Raw genomic sequence first — 22,471 nt, 5'->3', positions numbered from 1 at the left:
CACATGTGGACTAGGTACAGTATCTGTAGAGGCTTCCATCTTGACTGCTGCCTTGTGGGTAGCCTAGTGCCTCATGGGTAATGTAGTTTTAATATACATACAGCTGGGTAGTGTAGTCTTATTATATACATACAGCTATATACAGCTCTACGGCTCCACCTAGTGTCCACTATAGAATGACATGTTATTGATCATTACATCCCCCTTTCTTTGAGGTTTAACAAAATCAATATCAATCAACTTTCAAGAAAACAATAAAGATAATATCAGTAACACTTTTGTTAGTGCTCTATAAACATAAACATTTTCAAAACAGTCAACACATTTTCAAAGCATTACATTGTACTCAAAGATAAAGTCTATCAGGCTCTTTTACTTCACGTGTGGATCTTCTCTACACGAGTAAGTCTGATGTGTCTTCATGAGATTGTTCTGGCGGTGAATGACAAGATGCAGTTGCGGCATTGTCATCAATCTGGTCTTGAATAGTCTCTTGTGTTTTTAGGAGGGAACAGCGGTTCCTCCTGAGAATCTGTCCTTCCTCAGTTCTAACAGTGTATGACCTTGGTCCTACTTCCTCAAGAACTGTAGCTTTCCTGTTCCATGCATCTGGATCCTCAATCCTGACAACATCATCCCTTGTCAATGGTTTTAGAGTTTTGGATGACTTGTCATAGTATGATTTCTGTTTCAGCTTTAACAGTTGAAGTCTCTGTCTCAGTTCCTCACTTTGCTGTTCTTTTGCACAGCAGGTTAGCGTGGTGCGCAACTTGCGACCCATTAGTAGTTCAGCAGGTGAAGAACCACAGTCTAAAGGTGAGGCTCGGTAGCTCAGCAGGGCAAGATAAGGATCAGACTTGCTTTCTGTCGCTTTCTTCAGTAGCTGCTTGAGAACTTGAACACCTTTCTCTGCCTTACCATTTGACTGAGCATACAAAGGACTGGATGTGATGTGCTGAAAGTCATAATGTGCTGCAAACTGTTGCCACTCCTTACAGTTGAAGCACGGACCATTGTCGCTAATGGCAATCCTGGGAATTCCATGTCTGGCGAAGATGGATTTCACATGCATTATGACACTGCTTGCTGTGGTGCTTGTGAGCAGTGCCATCTCAGGATAGTTAGAATAGCAGTCAATCACTATTAGATAGTCTTTACCATTTAAATGAAAAAGGTCCATACCAACGTTTTGCCATGCTGCTGTTGGTATGTCAGCTACTATCATTGGTTCCTTTGCTTGTTTGTTTTGGTGTTTCTGACATGTCTCACATTTGCCTATCATGTTCTCAATGTCCTTATTTATGCCAGGCCAATAAACAGTGTCTCTTGCTCTCCTTTTGCATTTTTCAATTCCGAGGTGTCCCTCATGAATCCTTTTGAGCATGTCTTGACGTAGAGCCTGTGGAATGACTATTCTGTTCTGTTTCAGTAATAGTCCACTTGCGACACTCAATTCTGACCTTATGTGAAAATATTTTGAACAGGAACCTTTTGGCCAACCATGATGAATGTTCTCTATTGCTGTTTGTAATACTGTATCTTTTACTGATTCTTCTGCTATTTGCTTTGATTTTGTGTCTGACACGGGCAGCGCAGCAGTGACCATACTCACATGAACATCCACGTCTTCTTCAGTAGAGCTCACATGACTCATTGTGGGTGCTCGGGATAGTGCATCTGCTAACACTATGTATTTGCCTGGTGTGTAGATCAGTTCAAAGTCATATCTTTGCAGCTTCATCATGAGTCGTTGAATCCTTGGAGACATCTCATTCAGGTTTTTTTTTATGATGGCAACCAGAGGGCTGTGGTCTGTCTCAACTGTGAAGGTGGGAAGTCCATATATGTAGCCATGAAACTTTTCTAGTCCAACTACCAAGCCTAGACATTCCTTTTCAATCTGGGCGTATCGACACTCAGTATCAGTCATAGACCTGGAGGCATAGGCAACAGGCTTCCAATCTTCACCCTCTGCTTGTAGCAAGACCGCACCTAGGCCATCTTTTGATGCATCCGTTGACACTTTGATTCTTTTTGTTGGGTCAAAGAAGGTGAGTACAGGTGTGGTTGTCAGCACTGTTAAGCTTTGTCACCCAGTAGTGAATCAAGCCTTTCAGCCACAACAGAAAACATGAGATGATGCACTTTGTCTTTGACTGTCACTTTAATTCTGCATACACCTAAGCTATCTATTTTCTGTCCATTATAGTCCTTCAGTAGTACAGGTAGACTATCCTTTATCCGAAAACCTTGGGACCAGCTGAGTTTCGGTTTTTGGAATTTTTCGGATTTCAGAAGGTATTGGGAAATTTGTCGGGGGTCGGGGTCGGCGGGTGGGGTCGGCGGGGGGTCGGGGGTGGGGGTCGGCGGGGGGTGGGGGTCGGCGGGGGGTCGGGGGTGGGGGGTCGGTGGGGGGTCGGGGGGGAAGAAAAGAATATCGGACGGGTCGGGGGTCGGGTCGGGTCGGGTGGTGGGGGAGAAAAGAATATCGGACGGGCCGCTGCAGCTATCAGACGGGCCGCTGTATTGTCGGGTTCACTCTCCCGGTACCTCCTTCACACTGCCCGGCTCGGCCTGCAATCTCCTACCCAGGAGGGAACTCTGTGACCCTCTGCCCTGCTCAGTTTAAGTCGTGCACCACTCTGGTCATGTCGTGCGCACGACTTATGCTGAACGAAAAAACTTTCGGTTTTTAGAGGTTTTCGGTTTTCGGAAGTTCGGATAAAGGATAGTCTACCTGTACTGACTTTTTTTGTATTTTGGGCTTTTCTTTCATATTGTTAATGTCACTCATACTGATTAAGTTTGCTTTTGCCCCAGTGTCTAGTTTCAAGGTAACTAATGCTCCATTTACCTGCAGTGGGATCATCCATTTGTCCTCTTTTACTGCATTAACTTTATGTTCAGCATTGTCCATTTCTGAGGGCTGCACATTTTCTGTATCCTTTTTGATATTGTCACATGACACCATTCCTACAAAAAATGTCTCACTTAAATCAGTGTCCTCAATTACATTAACTCGTTGCCCTTTCTTAGTTTGTACTTTTGAAAAACATTGTTTGGCAAAGTGATTCTTTCCATTACACTTTGTGCACATTTTTCCAAACGCTGGGCATTGTCTTAACTGGTGTTTGTAACCACAGCGTTTACAATTAAAAATGTCATCCTCCGATTGCTTTTCATTTCTGTTCTGCCCATGTTTCTTCCCTTTATAGGACACAGCACCGACAGCAGCATTATCACTCATTACAATCGCATCATTATTGATTTCACTGAAAGTCTTCGCGTGCTTTCGAGCTAGCTCACTGGCTTGGCATATTTTCACCGCATTTTCCAAATTTAGTTCGGTTTCTCTCAACAGACGTTCCCTGGCTTTTTTATCATGAATACCAAACACAATCTGGTCACGAATCATGGATGCTTTGAGCTCAGAGAAATTACATGTCTGTGCTTTCAGTTTCAGATCAGTTATAAAGCTATCAAAAGTCTTATTTTGCTGCTGTGTCCGAGAACAGAAGATGTATCTTTCATAGGTCTCATTCTTTTTGGGAGAGCAATGTGCATCAATTTTTTTTAGCACATCTTCTAATTTTTCTCTGTTCTCCTCTGGATTAAATACAAATGTATTAAATACCTCTATCGCCTGTGGGCCTGCAACCGTAAGCAGCAACGCTATCTTCCTTGCGTCTGGTTTTGTACCGAATCCGATGGCTGCAATGTAGAGTTTGAATTGTTGTTTAAAAGTCTGCCAATTGTGGTCGATTTTTCCTGTGAGTTTCAAATGCTCTGGTGGCTTCAAATTCTCCATGTCGCTTTTCACAATTTTTAGCAGATCTTCACCATCCTGGTACCATCTTATGTTCATTAATAAATAGACATTCTTATTATGAACACAGCTAGCTTTTGCTAGTTACTTTATTGAGCACATGTGGACTAGGTACAGTATCTGTAGAGGCTTCCATCTTGACTGCTGCCTTGTGGGTAGCCTAGTGCCTCATGGGTAATGTAGTCTTAATATACATACAGCTGGGTAGTTTAGTCTTATTATATACATACAGCTATATACAGCTCTACACAGCTCTACGGCTCCACCTAGTGTCCACTATAGAATGACATGTTATTGATCATTACAATGGAGAGTCTAAACTGTGTAGTGTTAGCATACATGTGGAAGCTAACACCTTGTCTACTGATATTGTCACTGAGCGGCAGCATATAGATGAGGGTGAAAACCTTGGGGGAAACTCTGGAACTGCATGGAATCTGGACGAGAAGCTATTGCTGGATATGAACAAGCTGCTTTGAGACAGGCCAGTCACACTGAGATAGACCATAGAAGAAAAGCATTGGAGGAGAATGCTGTGATCAACCATATCCAATGCTACAGACGTCAAGGAGGGTTAAAAGGCATGGTCACAGAGGATGTCCTAGATAGCTTTGACCAGGGCGTTCTCAGTGCTGTGCATAGGGTGGAAAATGGACTGAAGGTATTTGAACAGGGAATTGACGAGCACAGAAATTGCTGCACATCATTTCAAAAATGATTGGATAGCTCCACCATTAAATAGAATTTCTGTACTAAAAAGTTGCAGCATGATGAAAATGAAAAGACTCAAATGTTTGTAATGCATCATGCAATATTTTAATAAATGTCTGATAAAAATGAAAATTTAACTGGTAGCTCACTGAAGAGATGTTGGGCTGCATTTTACCTTTCGGTGCAGCCTAAGGGTGGGACAGCTTCCTTCCGGGTTCCGATCCCGTCCCCAACAACTTCTGATGCACAGATGCTATTTTGCGTCAATTGGCCTTGTTAAGCCTACCCTGTGGGCTTGCTTGCCAATTAGGAGAAAACCGGTGTCAGATGACAACAGTTGATGACACGTCATCTTCCGGTTTTCTTAAAGGGGCCATGCTCAATTTTTTTTGACAGGTGATTTTTCAGTGTTTGACAGCATTGAGGTTCTGCAAACACTGACAATCACTGTACAAAGGTGAGCCCTTGCACCCAGGCTCTCCAGTGACTCCCTCCTTTGGTTACAACAGATGGCAGCTGCAGGTGAGGTTACAGAAGCAATCTGTCACTGGTGAGAGAGGTTCTCCCAATGAGGTGGGACTACACAAACACTTCAAAACTTGTTACCTACAGAAAAGCCTAAATACATTAAAAATGATTTTCCCAACATTTTCTTACCTCTGAAACTCACCAGTGCACCATTGGATCCTTCACACTACTTCTGCAGCTGTCATCAATGAAGAAACATTACAGTAGATCCACAGCACACCATACTTACCCTGGCGTGGTGTCTGGACATTTGGAAGCCTGCAGTAGACCTGTCAAAATTGGAAAAAGCCTCTTAACTGACTGTTAACTACCCATTAACAAGCAGTTAAGTGCCTATTATCCTCTTCCTGCCACTAGGTGTCGGGTTCATGCGCAAATCAGGGACCCGACAGCCGGTATGATTGTTTGGAGGCGGGTTGACCATGGGTTTGTGACTCGCTGTCAATCTTTGCAATTTTACCGGATGTCCTGCCTCCAAACCCGCCCCCTGAGTGCCGGCAAAATTCCCCCCCTTATATTAGGTTTGTGACTGCAGAAACTTGTTCTCCCAAATTTGATGAAAAAAATTGAATATATCATCAAATACTCTGATTTTGATCTGCAAATAACAGACATCAGCTTTCAGTACATGACTTTGTAACTGTATCTGTACTTGGTTGTGAAAATGCTTAGTGGAATTGTCTTTCATGGTAGAAAAACGTAATTTTTTTTTTACAGCACGAAGGTGACCTTTGGCGACCAGATGGAAAGTTACATGTTTCATCAATGATGCTGAATGCAAAACTTAGCAGCATGGGTTTAACTCCAGTCCAAGAAAAGATTGATGGAAGAAAAATGGAACATGCACAAGTAAGTTGTTTGTTTTAGATGGTTCCACTTGTCACAATTCACATAATGCTGCAGTTATACTGCCACTTTCACGTTGATGCAAGGTGATCTTGAGTGGTTTGGGAAAGTGGCACGATAGTTCAGGAATCAGGTCCTGTTCTGAATCCAACGCCCAATAAAATAGCAGTGCAAGATGCCTCACACCACTTGAGCTTCATTCCCACTGTGGCAAAGTATGATCCTCTGGCCATGTGAAGCTGGTGGTACATAATGCTCAGATAGTCCACTGGATTTCCTGGACATTTCCTAAACTTAATTTTAATTTTTGTAAATGGAAAATTTGTACATCAGGTGTTAAGCATGTTTTATATTCATCTTTACTTTGTATACTGGTGCATTAAATTGTTTCTCAATGCAGCTTTGTACCATGAGACTATACTTGAATATTGCATTAGCTACGGATTAATGATGTTTTTTAAATGTCCACCAATTTATAAGCTGAATGGCATCAAAATGAGGCTTAATCAGTATTGTCTGTATTTAGATTAGTTGATCTCCTGTAGTGCTGCTCACAGTACATGTGCTATTTTCATAAGCAAGGGACACTTAACACTGCTTCAGCAACAGAATAATACCTTGTAATGCACAATATATTAGTCAGCTGCTGCAGTATAGATGTGTGTTGCTTTAAGGCTGGAAGGTATAATTGCTCAGCATTCTTAAAATCATTTAGATTCTGATTGTTAAGATCAAGATGTCAAACTGACTTTTTTTCTTTTTTTTTGAGTGTGATTGCAAAGGTCAACCAGAGGCTGTAAATAGTCTGACCACCTCAGCCAGTAAGATATTTTGACCTAGCAATCAGGCCGCACAACGCCAGCTCCTCAGGCACTAAATGGTCTCCTAAGTCTCCAATATGACCGGCAAGAAGGGCACGCTCGTTATGAGCTGGAAGCGTGGCACCCACCATATTGGTAAAGGCCAAAAAATCAGCATGCAGTGTCCATGCCTGAAATAGGCGTTAATCCCTTTCAATATGCAAATAAGTGGCATAATGTGTGGAGCAAGATTGGTTTGCACCAGCGGTGGCTGCACTCAATATAAACAGGCCTTCGTGCAGCCTAACTGTCTGTTAAGCTGCAACCAACAAGGCAAGTTATTAAATACTTACTTGAATGTGGAGCCAGGAGGAGCAGGAGTGCTCCCCCCAGCCACCACTACCTCTCGAACCAGTTGCCCCCTTCCTCACTTACCCATGTTAGTGTCGCAGTGGCCCGCTCTTCAAATATGCTTCGTCGGGTGAGCTGCCTCTTACTCTTCGCAGCTTCCCCGCTTCATGGAAATGAGACCCGAGCACCTCAGGCCTCACCATTTAGATGCAGGGATTTAACCCTGCAGCCCAAAATGCCTGAATTTCTAGGCCTTTATGTTACTGGGGAGGTTTTTCTGTTGATTTCAAAAGAATGGCTTTCTTTTTCCTCTTTTCATACTTTTTACTGTGACACAAAATTTGTATATATAAAAGTATAACACCCAAGTGGAGCGCCTGTTAGGCACACCAAGGTGAATTTCTGCGGGAGTTCTCCCGCTCATCCATTGTAATCTCAGTGGAAGAGCCACAGAAACCTTGGGGAAACAGTGTGACGTGTTATTTACACGTGGGAGAACCATTGCCGAAACTCGCTCCCGCCACTTTTATACAGATCAACAGAGAGACAGACAGAGGTACAGATAGCTGTTTGATAAGATAATGGGTGATTGGCAGCGTTACAAGAAAAGTGATTCAGTCCAGTAGTCCTGACATAAACTGAGCATGAAGCTTGAGCAGTTTATGAGTAGAAGCAGAACTGAAACAGAGTTACTGTCCTCCACTTGCAAGCTCCTTGTTTTTTTAAATTGGTTTCGACTTGTTTTTTTTTACTGCCTGTTTTTGCCAGCGGGAGATATTAAAATCAGGGTCATCGTTTCCAGAAAGTAGAAATGCAGTTTTAAGGACACCAGCAAAACCTGAAAGTCATACCAAGGATGTCCTTCGGAAAGCAGCAAACTCCAAAAGCAACAGGGACCCACCCTCAGGAGTCAAAATAAGTGCTGGTTTCAGAAATAATCCATTGCAAGTATACCACTGAGATTAAGGCAATTTGTGTGGTGTAAAAGTCAGTGGACATCAAAGATTGATGATAATGTGTTGACGTATGAAAGCAGCTGTTGTGTGTCAGCTAAATCCCAAGGTATGTTAGTTTGGGGAAACATCCTCTTGCCGGCATTGTTCTACGCGAAAATAGAAGTACGTGTTACTTTAAGAAAACAAGTGGTGGAAGTGAACAGTACATTCCTGGAGCAGTAGTGCAATTTAACAGGTGACGTATGCTGTTGAACTATTGGGGGGAATTCTAACCGAAAAGAAAATGGGTGCGTTGGGGTCATGTGGGAAGTTAAAGTGTTAAAACATCTGAATCCAGACCAGAAAACACCTCCAACCCGCCCACTTCTAGTTTTATCGGAGGCGGGACAAGGGCGGTGGGCAGCCAACCTGCTCCCGGGAGGCAGGTCATATATTTAAATGTTATAATGAAGCTGGAAGCCTCTGCTTTAACCTCCATTTTGAGTTTACCTTTAGCTGGTTGGGTTTTCAAGGTCTTGTGAAACCCGCCAGCTAAAGTACGGCGAGGACTGCTGGATCCAGGAGGTAAGTGCCTTTACACTTACCTCCCGGATCCAGCGTCCCTACCTAACCCACCCCCCCGTGATCGGAGACACCCCCACGAGGGCTCCGATTCACCCCCCAGGTCTCTGATTTCACCCCTCAGGCCTCCAATCCGCCCCACGAGGCTTCTGGTCTCCCCTGCTCGTCCAGCCCCCGATCCTCACCAATCCATCCCCACCCCGCTCCTCCGGCCCCCAATTGTTCCCAACCCTCCGCCTCCCATCTCCTCCAGCACCCGATTCTGACCCGACCCCTCTCGCCCCCCGGGCTGGTCCCAGCCCCCAATCCTCTTCTGACCACCCCCAGTCCTCCGATGAGACCACAGCTGGAGTACTGTGCACAGTTTTGGTCTCCTTACCTGAGGAAGGATATACTTGCCATAGAGAGGGTGCAACGGAGATACACTGGATTGATTCCTGGGATGAGAAGATTGTCCTATGAGGCGAGAGTGAGTAGATTAAGCCTATACTATCTGGAGTTTAGAAGAATAAGAGGTGATCTCATTGAAACATATAAGATTCTGAGGTGGATTGACAGGGTAGATGCTGAGAGGCTGTTTCCCCTGGCTGGGAGTCTAGAACTGGGGGGCATAGTCTCAGGATAAGGGGTCGGCCATTTAAGACTGAGATGGGGAGGAATTTCTTCACTCAGAGGGTTGTGAATCTTTGGAATTCTCTGCCTCAGAGGGCTGTGGATGCTGAGTTGTTGAGTATATTCAAGGCTGAGATCGATTAGATTTTTGGACTCAAAGGGGACTCGCGATATGGGGATTGGGCGGGAAAGTGGAGTTGAGGTCAAAGATTAGCCATGATCTTATTGAATAGCAAATAGGCTCGAGGGGCCGTATAGCCTACTCCTGCTCCTAATTCTTATTTTCTTACGTTCCAGCACAGGCCAGTTGGGCCGAATGGCCTGTTTCTGTGCAGTAAGTCCGATGTAATCTGCAGTGTTCTGCTTTTTGTCAAATATTTAGGTAATTGCTACCTGAACCTACCCAAGCTGATTGAAATTGAAGGAAATCCTAATTGATAAAATCTCTTAATAAAATAATAACACAGGTGAAGATTTGATTCACTTCTAAGACTTGTTTTCCTGTTTTGTAGATTTGGAATCCTTGTAACATGAAGTCTTACAGTTTATGCATTCCTCATATTAAAGCTTGGTTTGGGTCTCATCAAACATAATGGCCCGTACTTTCCGGTGCCTACGGGTGCGTATGTGCCTGTAAGGGCCCCGCAAGTTCCAGGTCGTCTTGACAGATCGAAGCCATCCCTGGAAAAAGGGCATCTGCGGGCAGAGACTACTGCCCAGCGAATGCCCATGAAATTCTTACGCCTGGTACAAGCAGACGTAAGGCCTACTTTTACCAGCTTAAGAGCTTAAATGAATATAAAAATAATTTTTTTTCAATTATTTAAACATTAAAACACCTGTAAAATAAGTTAAGGTTATTTTTAGCCCCTTTAACATATTTACATTTTTTTTTAAATTAAACTTTTGCTTTAAATGTTTAATTAAATTGTATTCTAAATATGTAATTTTTTTTATTTATTTGGTATGTAAATGTTTTTTTATGTGATCCTCATTTATGATTATTGGGATTCCGTACGTACGGAATCCTTATAAGCATGAATGGGGATCCCTTTCTTTCATTTGTTGGGCCGGCCCATGTGATCCCAAGGAGGCTTGCAAACTGCCTGCGCCCCTGGGATACGTGGGCCTCTACGCAGGCCTATGCATAGAGGCCCAGGAGCATGAGTCTCCGTGGATCCAGGACCATCAGGTAGGTTCGTAGACTTTTTGCTGTTCGGAGGCATCCGCCCACGGGAAGCTTCCGACCGCAAATTCAGGCCCAATAATATAGAAAGCACAGAAGAGATCTACAAAAAGGAAATAAGAGGGGCAAAGAGAAAGTATGAGAATAGATTTGCGGCCAACCTAAAAGGGAACCCAGAATTCTTTTAGAAACCCATAAATAGTAAAAAGGTAGTCAAAGGAAGGGTGGGGCCGATTAGGGACCAAAAAGGAGATCTTGTGGAGGCAGTGGGCATAACTGAGGTACTAAATGAGATCTTTCCATCTGTCTTCACTAGAGAAAAGGATGCTGCTGATGAGGCAGTAGCAATATTGGATAGGATAAAAATAGATAAAGAGTACTTACTTAAAAGGTTGGCAGTCCTCAAAGTAGAAAAGTCACCCGGTCCAGGTGGGATGCATCCTAGGTTACTGAGGGAAGTAAGGGTGGAAATTGGGGAGACTCTGGCTACAATCTTCCAATCCTGCTTGGATATGGGGGTGGTGGTGCCAGAGGACTGGATTACTGTAAATGTTACACCCCTGTTTAAAAAAGGGGAGAGGGATAAACCCAGCAACTACTGGCCAGTCAGCCTAATGTCAGCACTGGGGTAACTTTTAGAGACAATTGGGGGGAATTTTAACCCCAAAAAACGGGCACGTTTGGGTCAGATGAGAGGTTAAATTATTAAAAAATCTGAATCCCGACTCCAACATGCCCACTTCTGGTTTTGATGGGGGTGGGGGGCAGCCAACCCGCTCCCAGGAGGCAGGATGACACTTTAAATATGATGATGAGGTTGAAAGCCTCAGATGTAGCCTGCTTTGCAGGCTTAACTGTGGCCAACCGGGGTGTCCGGGCTTCGGGAATCCCGGCAGCTGCAGCGAGGCGAGGACAGCCTCCCGGGTTCACACCTTGTGGGCCAGGGGAGCAGGAGTGCTTCCTTCCGGCCCCCAAGCTCCCCCACCATCAACTCCATCCCCCCACGCCCCCCAAACTGTAATGTATGTACCTTTAAGGGGGGAACTGCTTTCTACAGCTCATGTATACTGTAGTACTGGCAGTGACCACACCTGTATATAATGCTGAGTAGTAATCTGTTGTTTCAGTTGCAGTTTGAACCACGTTGAGTAAACACCTGTTGTACCGTTCTCTGCAGTCCTTTTCTTATGATTACACGGACGTAACAGTGGCGACGAGCAAGTTCGAACGTACCTGCAACTCTGCATCACCTCCCAAGGATTCGCTCCTGGAAAGCGGTGGAGCAGGGTCGAGTCCAGAGGCATGGGCATCGACCACGGGCAACCACACAGTCATCCAGCGGAGATTTGAGCATCGCAGGGGAGGCTCACGGTGGTCCAGCAAAACGGGCTGGCAACAGGTACTGTGCAGACCCTTCCCGGACAGCGACGGGCTAGAGCCCGACCGAGCGGCACAGAAAAAGGCCGAGCAGCGTCGACGGGGGAGAGAGAGAGCGTGGAGCGCACAGGGCGCGGCCGGTGTTCTGGACCGAGCGGCGTCAATGGGGGAGAGAGGTGAGAGAGAGCAGAGCGCTGCCGGTGTTCAAGGGCCGAGCAGCGTCAACGGGGGAGAGAGGCGTGCAGGAAAATGCGAGGCACTGCCATTGCCACGAGGACCGCAGAGAGCAGCGTTGGCAGCAGCGCAGGAGCAATGCACGAAACCCACAGGGCGTTGCCATTTGCCACGAGGACTGCCGAGAGTGGCGCTGGCAGCAGCGCGGGACACGCCATTTTAAGCCGCAGCGGGGAAGAAAGGAAAGCGCGGGAGACGCCATTTTAAGCCAGTCTAACCACACCCAAAAATGCCGAAGAGTGGCAGTATCACAGCGTTCGACAAGGAAGTGGAAGATTGGACGACATATGTCGAACGCATAGATGTATACTGCAAGGCGAAGGAAGTGCCAGATGACAAGAAAGCGCTGGTATTGTTGAATTCAATGGGTGCAAAAATGTATGGCTTACTACGAAACCTAGTAACCCCAGAGAAGCCAGTAGAAAAGGATTTTGAAAACATAGTGTCAATCCTACAGGACCACTTAAACCCCACACCGCTGCTGATAGCAGAAAGATTCAAGTTTCACAAACGGAACCAGCATAAGGATGAAAGCAATGCTGATTATTTAACAGAACTGCGCAAACTATCGAAACACTGCCAGTTTGGAGCGGGACTGGTAGATACCTTAAGGGACAAGTTTGTGTGTGGGCTTCAAAGTGAAGGAACCCAGAAACGGCTTTTATCTGAAAAGGACCTTATGCTGGAAAAGGCCTTCAGCATTGCGGTATCATATGAAGCAGCAGCACGGGGCGCTGCAGAGATACAACAGAGACCGCAAGAATATGGCACAAACGAAATGTCATATGGAACAGAGAAGTGCTATCGCTGCGGCAGAACAACACACGACCAGAATGATTGCTGGTTCAAAGACAAAGTGTGCCGACAGTGTGGAAAAGTAGGACACATAGCACGAGTCTGCAGGTCGGGATAGAAAACCAGCAATAAGAAACCGACCAAAGGGAAGTACAAGAAGGTACATAAGATAACGGAGAATAGTACAGACGAACAAAAGAGTGATAACGACTCCGAAAGCAGTGAACTGAGTTGTCTGAAACTACATAATGTGATCACAACGGAGGATCACCGAACCATTTGGGTCACTCTCAAGATAGCAAGAGTCCAGGTAAAGATGGAAATGGACACAGGATCAGCTCTAACAGTCATAAACCGACGGGACTATGAGCGGCTATTCTCACACATACCCTTGAGAGACACAAAAATTATTTTGAAGACGTACACAGGGCAAAAAGTCTACCCCAAAGGGAAAATAAGGGTGACCGTTATATATAACGGTAAGGAAACACCAAAACTAGACCTGTATGTATTGCAAGATGGAGGACCACCATTACTGGGACGTGAATGGATCCGGAAAATAAGAACATAAGAAATAGGAGCAGGAGTAGGCCAATCGGCCCCTCGAGCCTGCTCCACCATTCAATAAGATCATGGCTGATCTGATCCTAACCGCCAATCCACGATCACAGAACCATCTCCTGAAATACAACTGGATTGGCATTCCATACAGGCACTGACTGTGGCTGACAAAAAGGATGACGACGTCACACCTGGGCGACTGTCAAAGATCCTAACTGACGCGAAAGAAGTGTTCCAGCAAGGACTCAGAACACTAAAAGGCATGACAGCGATGATTAAAATTGAAGAAAACGCAAGCCCAAAATTTTTTAAGGCCAGACCGGTACCTTATGCGATCCGCCCAGCCGTCGAAGCAGAGCTGGAGAGTCTGGAACGTTCAGGTGCACTGTTCAAGGTAGACTGGAGCGAGTGGGCTACACCCATCATCCCTGTGATGAAAAAGTCGTTGAGCAGCACGCCTGGGGAACCAAGGAAGTTTCGCATCTGTGGGGACTTTAAGGTAACAGTGAACCCGGTCCTTCACACCGGACAATATGCACTTCCGCGGATTGAAGATATTTTCGCCTCGCTATCTGGAGGGAAATGCTTCACTAAGATTGATCTGGCCCAGGCGTATCTGCAAATGGAGGTAGAAGAAGCATCAAAAAATACCTCACAATCAACACCCATAAAGGTCTCTACCAATACAACCGGCTGGTATTCGGGGTAGCATCAGCTCTGGCTATTTGGCAGAGGGCAATGGAACAAGTCCTGCAAGGGATCCCAGGGACCCAGTGTTATTTGGATGACATCCTGGTCACGGGCGAAAATGACAGTGATCACCTTGCCAACCTGGAGCAGGTGCTCACTAGATTGCAGGAATATGGGCTCCGAGCTAACCGCCCCAAATGCGAGTTTTTTGGAAAACAGATCTCGTATTGTGGCCACGTTATCGATAAAGAGGGGTTACATAAGTCCCCAGAGAAGATTGAGGCAGTAGTCAAGGCTCCAGCACCGGAAAATGTGTCACAACTGAGGTCGTTCCTCGGGCTGGTAAACTACTACCATAAGTTCTTGCCAAATTTGTCTACAATACTACACCCACTGAACACCCTACTGCAAACTGGGGCGCCATGGAAGTGGAATGACGAATGTAGACGAGCTTTCCAGAAGAGCAAAACACTAATCACATCGAAAGAGGTATTGGCCCATTACAACCCAGCATTACCAATTTGGTTGGCTTGTGATGCGTCACCCTACGGCATTGGAGCAGTGCTGTCGCACAGATTCTCGGATGGCTCAGAGAGGCCAATAGCCTTTGCGTCACGATCACTAACCTCAGCCGAGCGTAACTACGCCCAGATTGACAGGGAGGCACTCAGCCTAGTGTGGGGAGTGAAAAAGTTCAATCACTATCTGCACGGGCAGAAATTCACCTTGCTGACTGATCACCAGCCTCTTGTCTCCATTTTTAATCCGAAGAAGGGCGTTCCGGTGATGACTGCGCAACGACTACAAAGATGGTCACTTTTTCTAGGGGCGCACCACTATGAGATTGAATATAAGGGCACGAAACAGCATGGAAATGCTGATGGGCTATCACGCCTGCCACTGCCTACTGTGGAGGAAGCACCAGCAGTGGATCCTGTCGAAATATTCCATTTGACTATAGTTGAATACCTACCGGTAACTAATGCTTGTATCGAAAAGGAAACCCGAAATGACCCGACACTGTCTCGGGTAATGATTTGACAGTGAAGGGTTGGCCAGCACATGACGACTCATTGTTGCCAGCATTCTCGACAAGGAGAGAACAGCTGTCAGTGTGCCGGGGGACCTTGATGTGTGGATCCCGAGTGGTAATTCCACCCAAGTTAAGGGAGAGAATGCTCAATGAGCTTCATGAGGGTCATCTGGGAGGGGTAAAAATGATAAACCTAGCCAGGGCTTATGTGTGGTGGCCGGGAATCGATAAACAAATCGAGGACTTGACCAAGAGCTGCTCAGGATGCCAGAGAGTCCAAAATGCACCACCACAGGCCCCTCTACACCCATGGGAGTGGCCTTCATCTCCATGGCAATGGGTGCATATTGATTTTGCTGGTCCATTCATGGACTCAATGTTTTTAATAGCCGTGGATGCGCACTCGAAATGGCCTGAGGTCATCAAAATGTCCTCCACCACCACGGAGAAAACTATTGCAGTCCTACGGACCATTTTTGCCAGGAATGGCTTGCCAGAACAGATTTGCTCCGACAACGGACCACAGTTTGTGTCCGAAGAGTTCCGGAGGTTCTTGAAAAAGAATGGGGTAAGGCATTACCCATCCGCCCCGTATCATCCAGCCACAAATGGATTGGCTGAGAGGTTCGTACAAACCTTTAAGAAGGCAATAAAGGCTATGTACAATGACAACATTCCGCTGCAGCACAAGGTGGACAATTTCCTGTTCGCCTACCGGAATGCGACACATGCAGTCACCAACCAGGCCCCAGCCATGATGTTCTTTAACCGAAGGTTAAGATCTCGCCTGGATTTGCTCAGACCAAACGTACGAAGAGATGTTGAGAGTAAGCAATTCCAGCACATCCATGAGAAGCCAACAAGGAGCTTCAATGTAGGGCAACCAGTCTTGGTCCGCGACTACCGAACAGAAAAATGGCAGCCGGGAACGATATGCACATGGCAGGGCCCACTAATGTACACAGTGGACATTGGGGAGAGCATCGTGAGACGACATGCTGACCAGATCCTAGAGTCACAAGAACAAATCAACCCCATGCCTCGCCCATACGTGCCTGGTGATGAACCCGACGTACAGGTAGCATCTACCCCAGAAACAGTAGCATTGGAAGCTGATGAACCAACCGACGACAGGGGGCCAGAATCGCCTCCGCACCAAGAGCAAGACACTCGGGAAAGGCACTATCCAGAAAGGATCAGGAAGCCTCCCCAAAGACTGAATTTATAAATAGACTATTTTCAGCTAATGTTGCATGTTAAAAGTGTTAATTGTAATTAGTTTGATATTTACTTGTTAAATGAGTGTTATGGTACTGTTAATCTAAAAGGGGAGGAATTGTAATGTATGTACCTTTAAGGGGGGAACTACTTTCTCCAGCTCATGTATACTGTAGTACCGGCAGTGACCACACCTGTATATAACGCTGAGTAGTAATCTGTTGTTTCAGTTGCAGTTTGAACCACGTTGAGTAAACACCTGTTGTACCGTTCTCTGCAGTCCTTTTCCTATTATTACACAGACGTAACACAAACAAACACCCCTTGGGGTAGGGGCTTGCACCTACCTGGGGTTGCGGCCTCTTGTCCAGAGTTCCCCGCCCGACTAGAAACCAGCTTGTCAATCAGGCTGACTTCCAGGCAGGGAACCTGTGATGTCACACACAGGTTGTGGACTCCACAGCGCCGGGCCCCCCACTCCTGGTGCGTCCAAACGTAAAAATCTGGCCATAGAATACAAAAGCAAGGAAGTTATGCTATGCCTTTATAAAACACTGGTTAGGCCTCAGCTGGAGTATTCTGTTCAATTCTGGGCACCACACTTTAGGAAGGATGTCAAGGCCTTAGAGAGGGTGCAGTGGAGATTTACTAGAATGGCACCAGAATGAGGGACTTCAGTCATGTGGAGAGACTGGAGAAGTTGGGTTTGTTCTCAGAGCAGAGAAGGTTAAGAGGAGATGTGATAAATCATGAACGGTTTTGATAGAGTAAATAAGGAGAAACTGTTTCTGTTGGCGAAGGGTTTGTAACCAGAAGACACCGATTTAAGGTGATTGGCAAAAGAACCAGAGATGACACGAGGAAACATGTTTTTACACAGCGAGTTGTTGTGATCTGGAATGCACTGCCTGAAAGGGTGGTGGAAGCAGATTCAACAACAACATTCAAAAGAGAATTGGATAAATACTTGAAGGGAAAACATTTACAGGGCTTAGGGGAGACAGCAGGGGAGTGGGATTAATTGGAGAGCTCTACCAAAGAGCCGGCACAGGCACACTGGGCCGATAGGCCTCCTTCTGTGCTATATCATTCTATGATTTTATAACATCAAAATAGTTCTGACTTCTTCCAGGAACCACATTTAATTGCTCCATGTTAATAAAATATGAAAATATTTGATGTGCTGCAACATCCTAATTTTAACAAAATGCAGCTTTGCTGTTTCTTTAAATTGGAGAGGTTGTGTTTCTGCCAGGATATTGAATTCTCTCCTTTAAGCAATTAATTTCTCATTGCAGAAGGACTGCCGGAAGTTGAAGCTGAATGATGCCCTTCGTCAGACATTTCGTGAGGATGCACAGGGGAGAACACATCACTTGGCTGCCTGCCTACAACACTCAGAGGATTTGCCTGGCAATGGACAGGAGCCAAATAGGCTCACTTCACGCCCAGGCCAAGCTAGTGTAACACAAAGCAGCACAAAGTTAAGACTTTGGCAAGGGTCACAGTGTCCAGGCCAAGCAGAAGTCACCCTCAATAAAACGTTTTTTGGAACTGATACAAAGCTACATTCAAAACTCATGCAGGAGCTGAACACTGTCTTTCTAAAAAGTAATCCACTGGTAAAGAATGAATAAAGTGTGTCCTCATCTATTAATATAGGAATGGATATTTCTTTTATAATGACCACTTTAGATGGATTATAAAATGAAGGCATTAGGAAGTTCACTTCATTCGGCTATTTACATCATTCCATATTTAACATATGTTATTAAGCGACAGCTTGGATCAACTCCAATTGCATGATTTTAAAAGCCACTTTGAATCTGCAGAAATACTCAAAGTAGACTTCTGAGCATGCACATGGGACATATTTGTATGGACCACCCTCAATGCTTGTCATATATTAAAGTTGAATCACTGCATCTAATTTGATACCCTTGGTGCTTACAACTAAGTTAGGTGTGACTTGTTAGGGTATCTGGGGAGAGTTGTTGCTGTGCAGTCTGCATATTAAGTACATAGTAGAACAGTAAATTATGACAGTTGGTCACAATGAGTGAACAACAATTTATTTGCTTGCAGTTATCCATGTTGGTAATGGATGTTTATCTTTTGTATCAGCTTAGTACGGGACCAAAAAGTTTCCCCCCCCACCCCCATTGTCCAATATTAAGTGTCAATAAAGTTCATGTAAAGGAATATTCCAGGTTTAATGTGTCCTACAGTGACATTATCCTTAAGTAAAACACACTATATGTATTTCTTAAAAAAAAAGTTAAATATGTACAGACCTGCATCCAGGTGACTGATCCCCCAAGAGAGCTACCATGCTGATGGTCTGTCAGTTCCTAATGTGTGAACAGAAAAATTGGAGTAGAATACAGAAAGGGGAATTTTATATTTTAAAAAAATAGGAAAATGACCTATGCCTTTGTAAATGCATCAACTGAAAAAAGTCATTGGTAAGTTTATAGATTTTAAACTGTCTGTAAATATAGCAGTGTTAGAAACTATAGCGCACTAAACCAGCCAAGAATCTGGACACAAGCAGGTCAGCTAAATGAACAGATTTGCTGATACTAGCAGGCTGATTCACTGTAGTTTTCTCCAGTTCACCATGTTCGCAACAAGGAAATTAGATTTGTTATTCAAGCAACTTGGATCTGCAGCACCATTAATGCTCTTTCATCCTTGCCCTTAAGGGTGCTTGCTGACTTTCTGCCCATATTCTTTATTGTGCTGTCTTTATTGTGCTGTCTCTACCATTACCAAAAAGGCAAAACCGAAGTAATGCCCGAACGGCTTCTGAGGTAATCATTAAATTTTACATGTGGATTTTCTAGAGGGTAAGGTTTTCTTTCTTTTGGTAGTTAGATTTTGTTTGATAATTTGTCCTAACTCGCACCAAGTCCCGTTCGCCCATCACCCCTGTGCTCGCTGACCTACATTGGCTCCCGGTTAAACAGCGCCTCGATTTCAAAATTCTCATCCTTGTTTTCAAATCCTTCCAGGGCCTCGCCCCTCCCTATCTCTGTAATCTCATTCAACCCCGCAACCCCCCCCGAGATATCTGCGCTCTTCTAATTCTGCCCTCTTGAGCATCCCTGATTATAATCGCTCAACCTTTCGTGGTTGTGCCTTCTGTTGCCTAGGCCCTAAGCACTGGAATTCCCTGCCTAAACCTCTCCGCCTCTCTATGTCTCTTTCCTCCTTTAAGACACTCCTTAAAACCTACCTCTTTGACCAAGCTTTTGGTCATCTGCCCTAATTTATCCTTATGTGGATCGGTGTCAAATTTGTTGTCTTAAAATACTCCTGTGCAGCACCTTGGGACATTTGACTACGTTAAAGGCGCTATATAAATACAAGTTGTTGTTGTTGATAAACTACAAAAATGAGATTCATGTGGGCATTTACAGCTGTCTTGTTTGCAGCAGTTCTGATAACTTGCATCATAGAATTTACTAGATTTGGTCAATTAAGAAAGAAAGGTGTGCATTTAGATAGCGCCTTTCACCACCTCAGTACGTCCCAAAGTGCTTTGAAGACAACAAAGTACTTTTGAAGCATAGTCACTGTTGTAATGTAGGAAATCAAGCAAACAGAAAGTCTGAAATCCCAATGTTGTTGATAATTATGTGTCAAATATTAAATTGTTCTTAATACTAACTAGATGCATTATTCATAGAAATGTAACCTGTTTTCTACTTTGAAAGTATAAGAATCAATTTTATGACGGTCTGTCGAACAAAAGGCATCATAAATAGCTTTTGAATATTCTTTTCTACCTGTGAGTATTTCATAAAAAGGCATGTGCTAGTTTAAGTTCTTCTCCCTCAACTCATGCCAAACCCCTTGCCTTTCAAACCAGAGTCACTTATGTTTAGTGTCCTCTGTACCTTTTACAGTCCAGGAACATTCATTTGCCATTTGGATATGTTTCATTCGATTAATATTTAAACTTCAAAAAGAAAACTAGCACCACAAAAATCTTTTGGAGCTCGTGCCCCTTAGTGACCTCCATCATGGACCCTGCCAGAGTATGTGCAGTCAGTAGGAGGTCGTCCTACTTAAATAGTTCTGACAAGCGCCAGCGCCACTAGGGGTACAACTTGGGCACCTGCTGGTCCACACAGGCTGGGCAGTCTGGCACCTGCTGCCACCTAGGGAAGTGCCTGTTTCCCCCCTCATTCCCCGGAGAATTTTAGTGACCCCTACAGCCCATTATGTGATGAGTCCAATAATATCATTCAAAAAAAATTTTGGTAGATGTCTTCAGCGGTCCAGGACACAATCCAGGCCAGGACCGCCATGCAGGCTCCCCTTTCCCTGAGGTAGGGGCCAATATGTCTCCTCACTGAGCATACCAGGCGCCACTGAGAGGCTGAGGTCGCAGGAACTCCTGAAGTATGGACTGCCAGGTCCTCCACCCTCCATGGACAGCAGGGGCTCCACCCCTTTCAAAACCCTATGGAAACTCAGCATTAAGTTCACGACCTGGTATATCTGTGTCCTGGCCTAGTTTGGGGCCCTTCCACCCCACCCCTGCTGGTATTGCAGGGGGAGTACAGCGGAAGGGCCGTGGAATTTGAATCCCTAACTTTCCTTTTGAATTTTTTTGAGATTTGTATACTTGTAACTGCCTAGTTCCATGTACACTATCCTATCACCTAAATAGTTGCCAAACACTTCGAGGCGGTTGGATGCCATGGAATTTGTTAACTGCCCTTTCACTTTTAGAATTTATTAGATGGGGTAAACATCTCCTTTGTCTTCAGCAGCTCCTAAAAGAATTCCATATGGGCCGTTGCAACTCAGTTTGTTGTAGGAGTGAACCACAACCTAAAATTGCCCAGAGTTTAATATTACAGGAAACTCTTTGGTATCCGGCACCGACGGGACCGGGATGGTGCTGGTTGATTAAAAATTCTGGATGACGGAGAGGGTTATCTACTGAGGCTATTTTAACAAACAAAAATAAAAAAATCAAGAAATGGCAGTATAATTGGATACTCACCTACAGAATGTTGTGTTAAAGAGACTACCGGCAGCACGGGAGAGTCAGACTCCTGTTATTGAGGTGTTCAGACTTCCGACAGCGCCAAGAAACCGAGTAGTGGCAGTTTGGAGAACTACCCCCACTGACTAACTCGGCCACTGCGGGAGACTCGGACTCAGACTCAGCAACATTTCCGGTTATTGAGGTATTGTTTTTGGAGTATGAATTTTGCCAGTTAATAGAGAATTCCGGATATTTAGGTGCCGTTTAAATGAGAGTTTCCTGTAATTGGCAGCCACACGAAACTAGGCTAGCAAAGATGGCTGATCTGAGAAGTGGAAAATGTCACAGTGGAAAGTGTTCTTCAGAGGATTGGGTTAATGTGTACTTTTAGGCATAGTAAAAGAAAAAAGCATCACTGTGCATTTGGACTATTCTATGTCTGATGTGGGATTGCTTGAAAAACTGGATCTAGGTGCTGAAAAAGAGTCCCACTCCCCAGGGTTCACACCGCTCATCTAAATGAGCACATGAAAATTCACTAAACTGTAAAATTAAAAAAAGTAGTGAATGACCTCCCATCAAACACTAATTTTCACAAATAAATATATCTGCTTTCCAAAATCAGCCACAGATGTTTTTCTTTTAAACCAGAATTTACATAGGTTTAGAAATGTCTTTACCTGAATTGAAATTATTCCAATAAGGTAACACTGCAGTTAATATACATTTGGTATATTTAGGGAGAGTACTTGCTTTCTATAATTTATATTTTGTGTCTCAGAACATCTCAAAGCCCTTCATGTACAATGAGCTACAAGGAATGACTTTTTATGTGGGTAAAAACAGCAACTATTTTATGCACAGCAAAATGCCATCATCAGCGATGAGGTGATGACTAGTTAATCTGCGGTTCTCCTTGGTATTGTTAGTTGAGGAATGAATGGTAGCCAGGCCAACATCTTCAAACAATGCCATGGGATCTTTATTGCCCACTGAACCATTGGGACAGTTAGAATCTGGACTTAACACATTATTCAAAGAATTGCACCTCGAAAACTGAAGCACACTCTCAGTATTGCGCAGGTTGTCACTTTAGATGATGTGTGCAAGTCCTATAGTGGGGCTGATTTCTATGGTTCTGCAGGAATGATTATACAATCTTAATGGGTTCATGATATATA

The 22,471-nt window shown here is 44.6% G+C and overlaps 1 protein-coding gene across 6 annotated transcripts in view; it reads left to right on the top strand.

Annotated features, from left to right (window-relative positions):
- Positions 1 to 19,957, top strand: part of arap2 (ArfGAP with RhoGAP domain, ankyrin repeat and PH domain 2) — a 710,987-nt gene extending 691,030 nt beyond the window's left edge. For all 6 annotated transcript variants that reach the window (XM_085968379.1, XM_085968416.1, XM_085968406.1 and 3 more), the window contains 2 exons: positions 5,783 to 5,914; positions 17,584 to 19,957. In XM_085968379.1, the coding sequence (XP_085824505.1) occupies positions 5,783 to 5,914; positions 17,584 to 17,922 (471 nt within the window). In that variant the 3' untranslated portion in view covers positions 17,923 to 19,957. The remainder of the gene's footprint in view (positions 1 to 5,782; positions 5,915 to 17,583) is intronic.
- Positions 19,958 to 22,471: the final 2,514 nt, after the last annotated feature.

Source organism: Somniosus microcephalus, chromosome 2 (genome assembly GCF_052327205.1).
Source record: "Somniosus microcephalus isolate GS21.2 chromosome 2, FLI_Smic_1.0, whole genome shotgun sequence".
Taxonomy (NCBI): Eukaryota; Metazoa; Chordata; class Chondrichthyes; order Squaliformes; family Somniosidae; genus Somniosus; species Somniosus microcephalus.
This window is presented reverse-complemented; position numbering and strand designations above follow the sequence as displayed.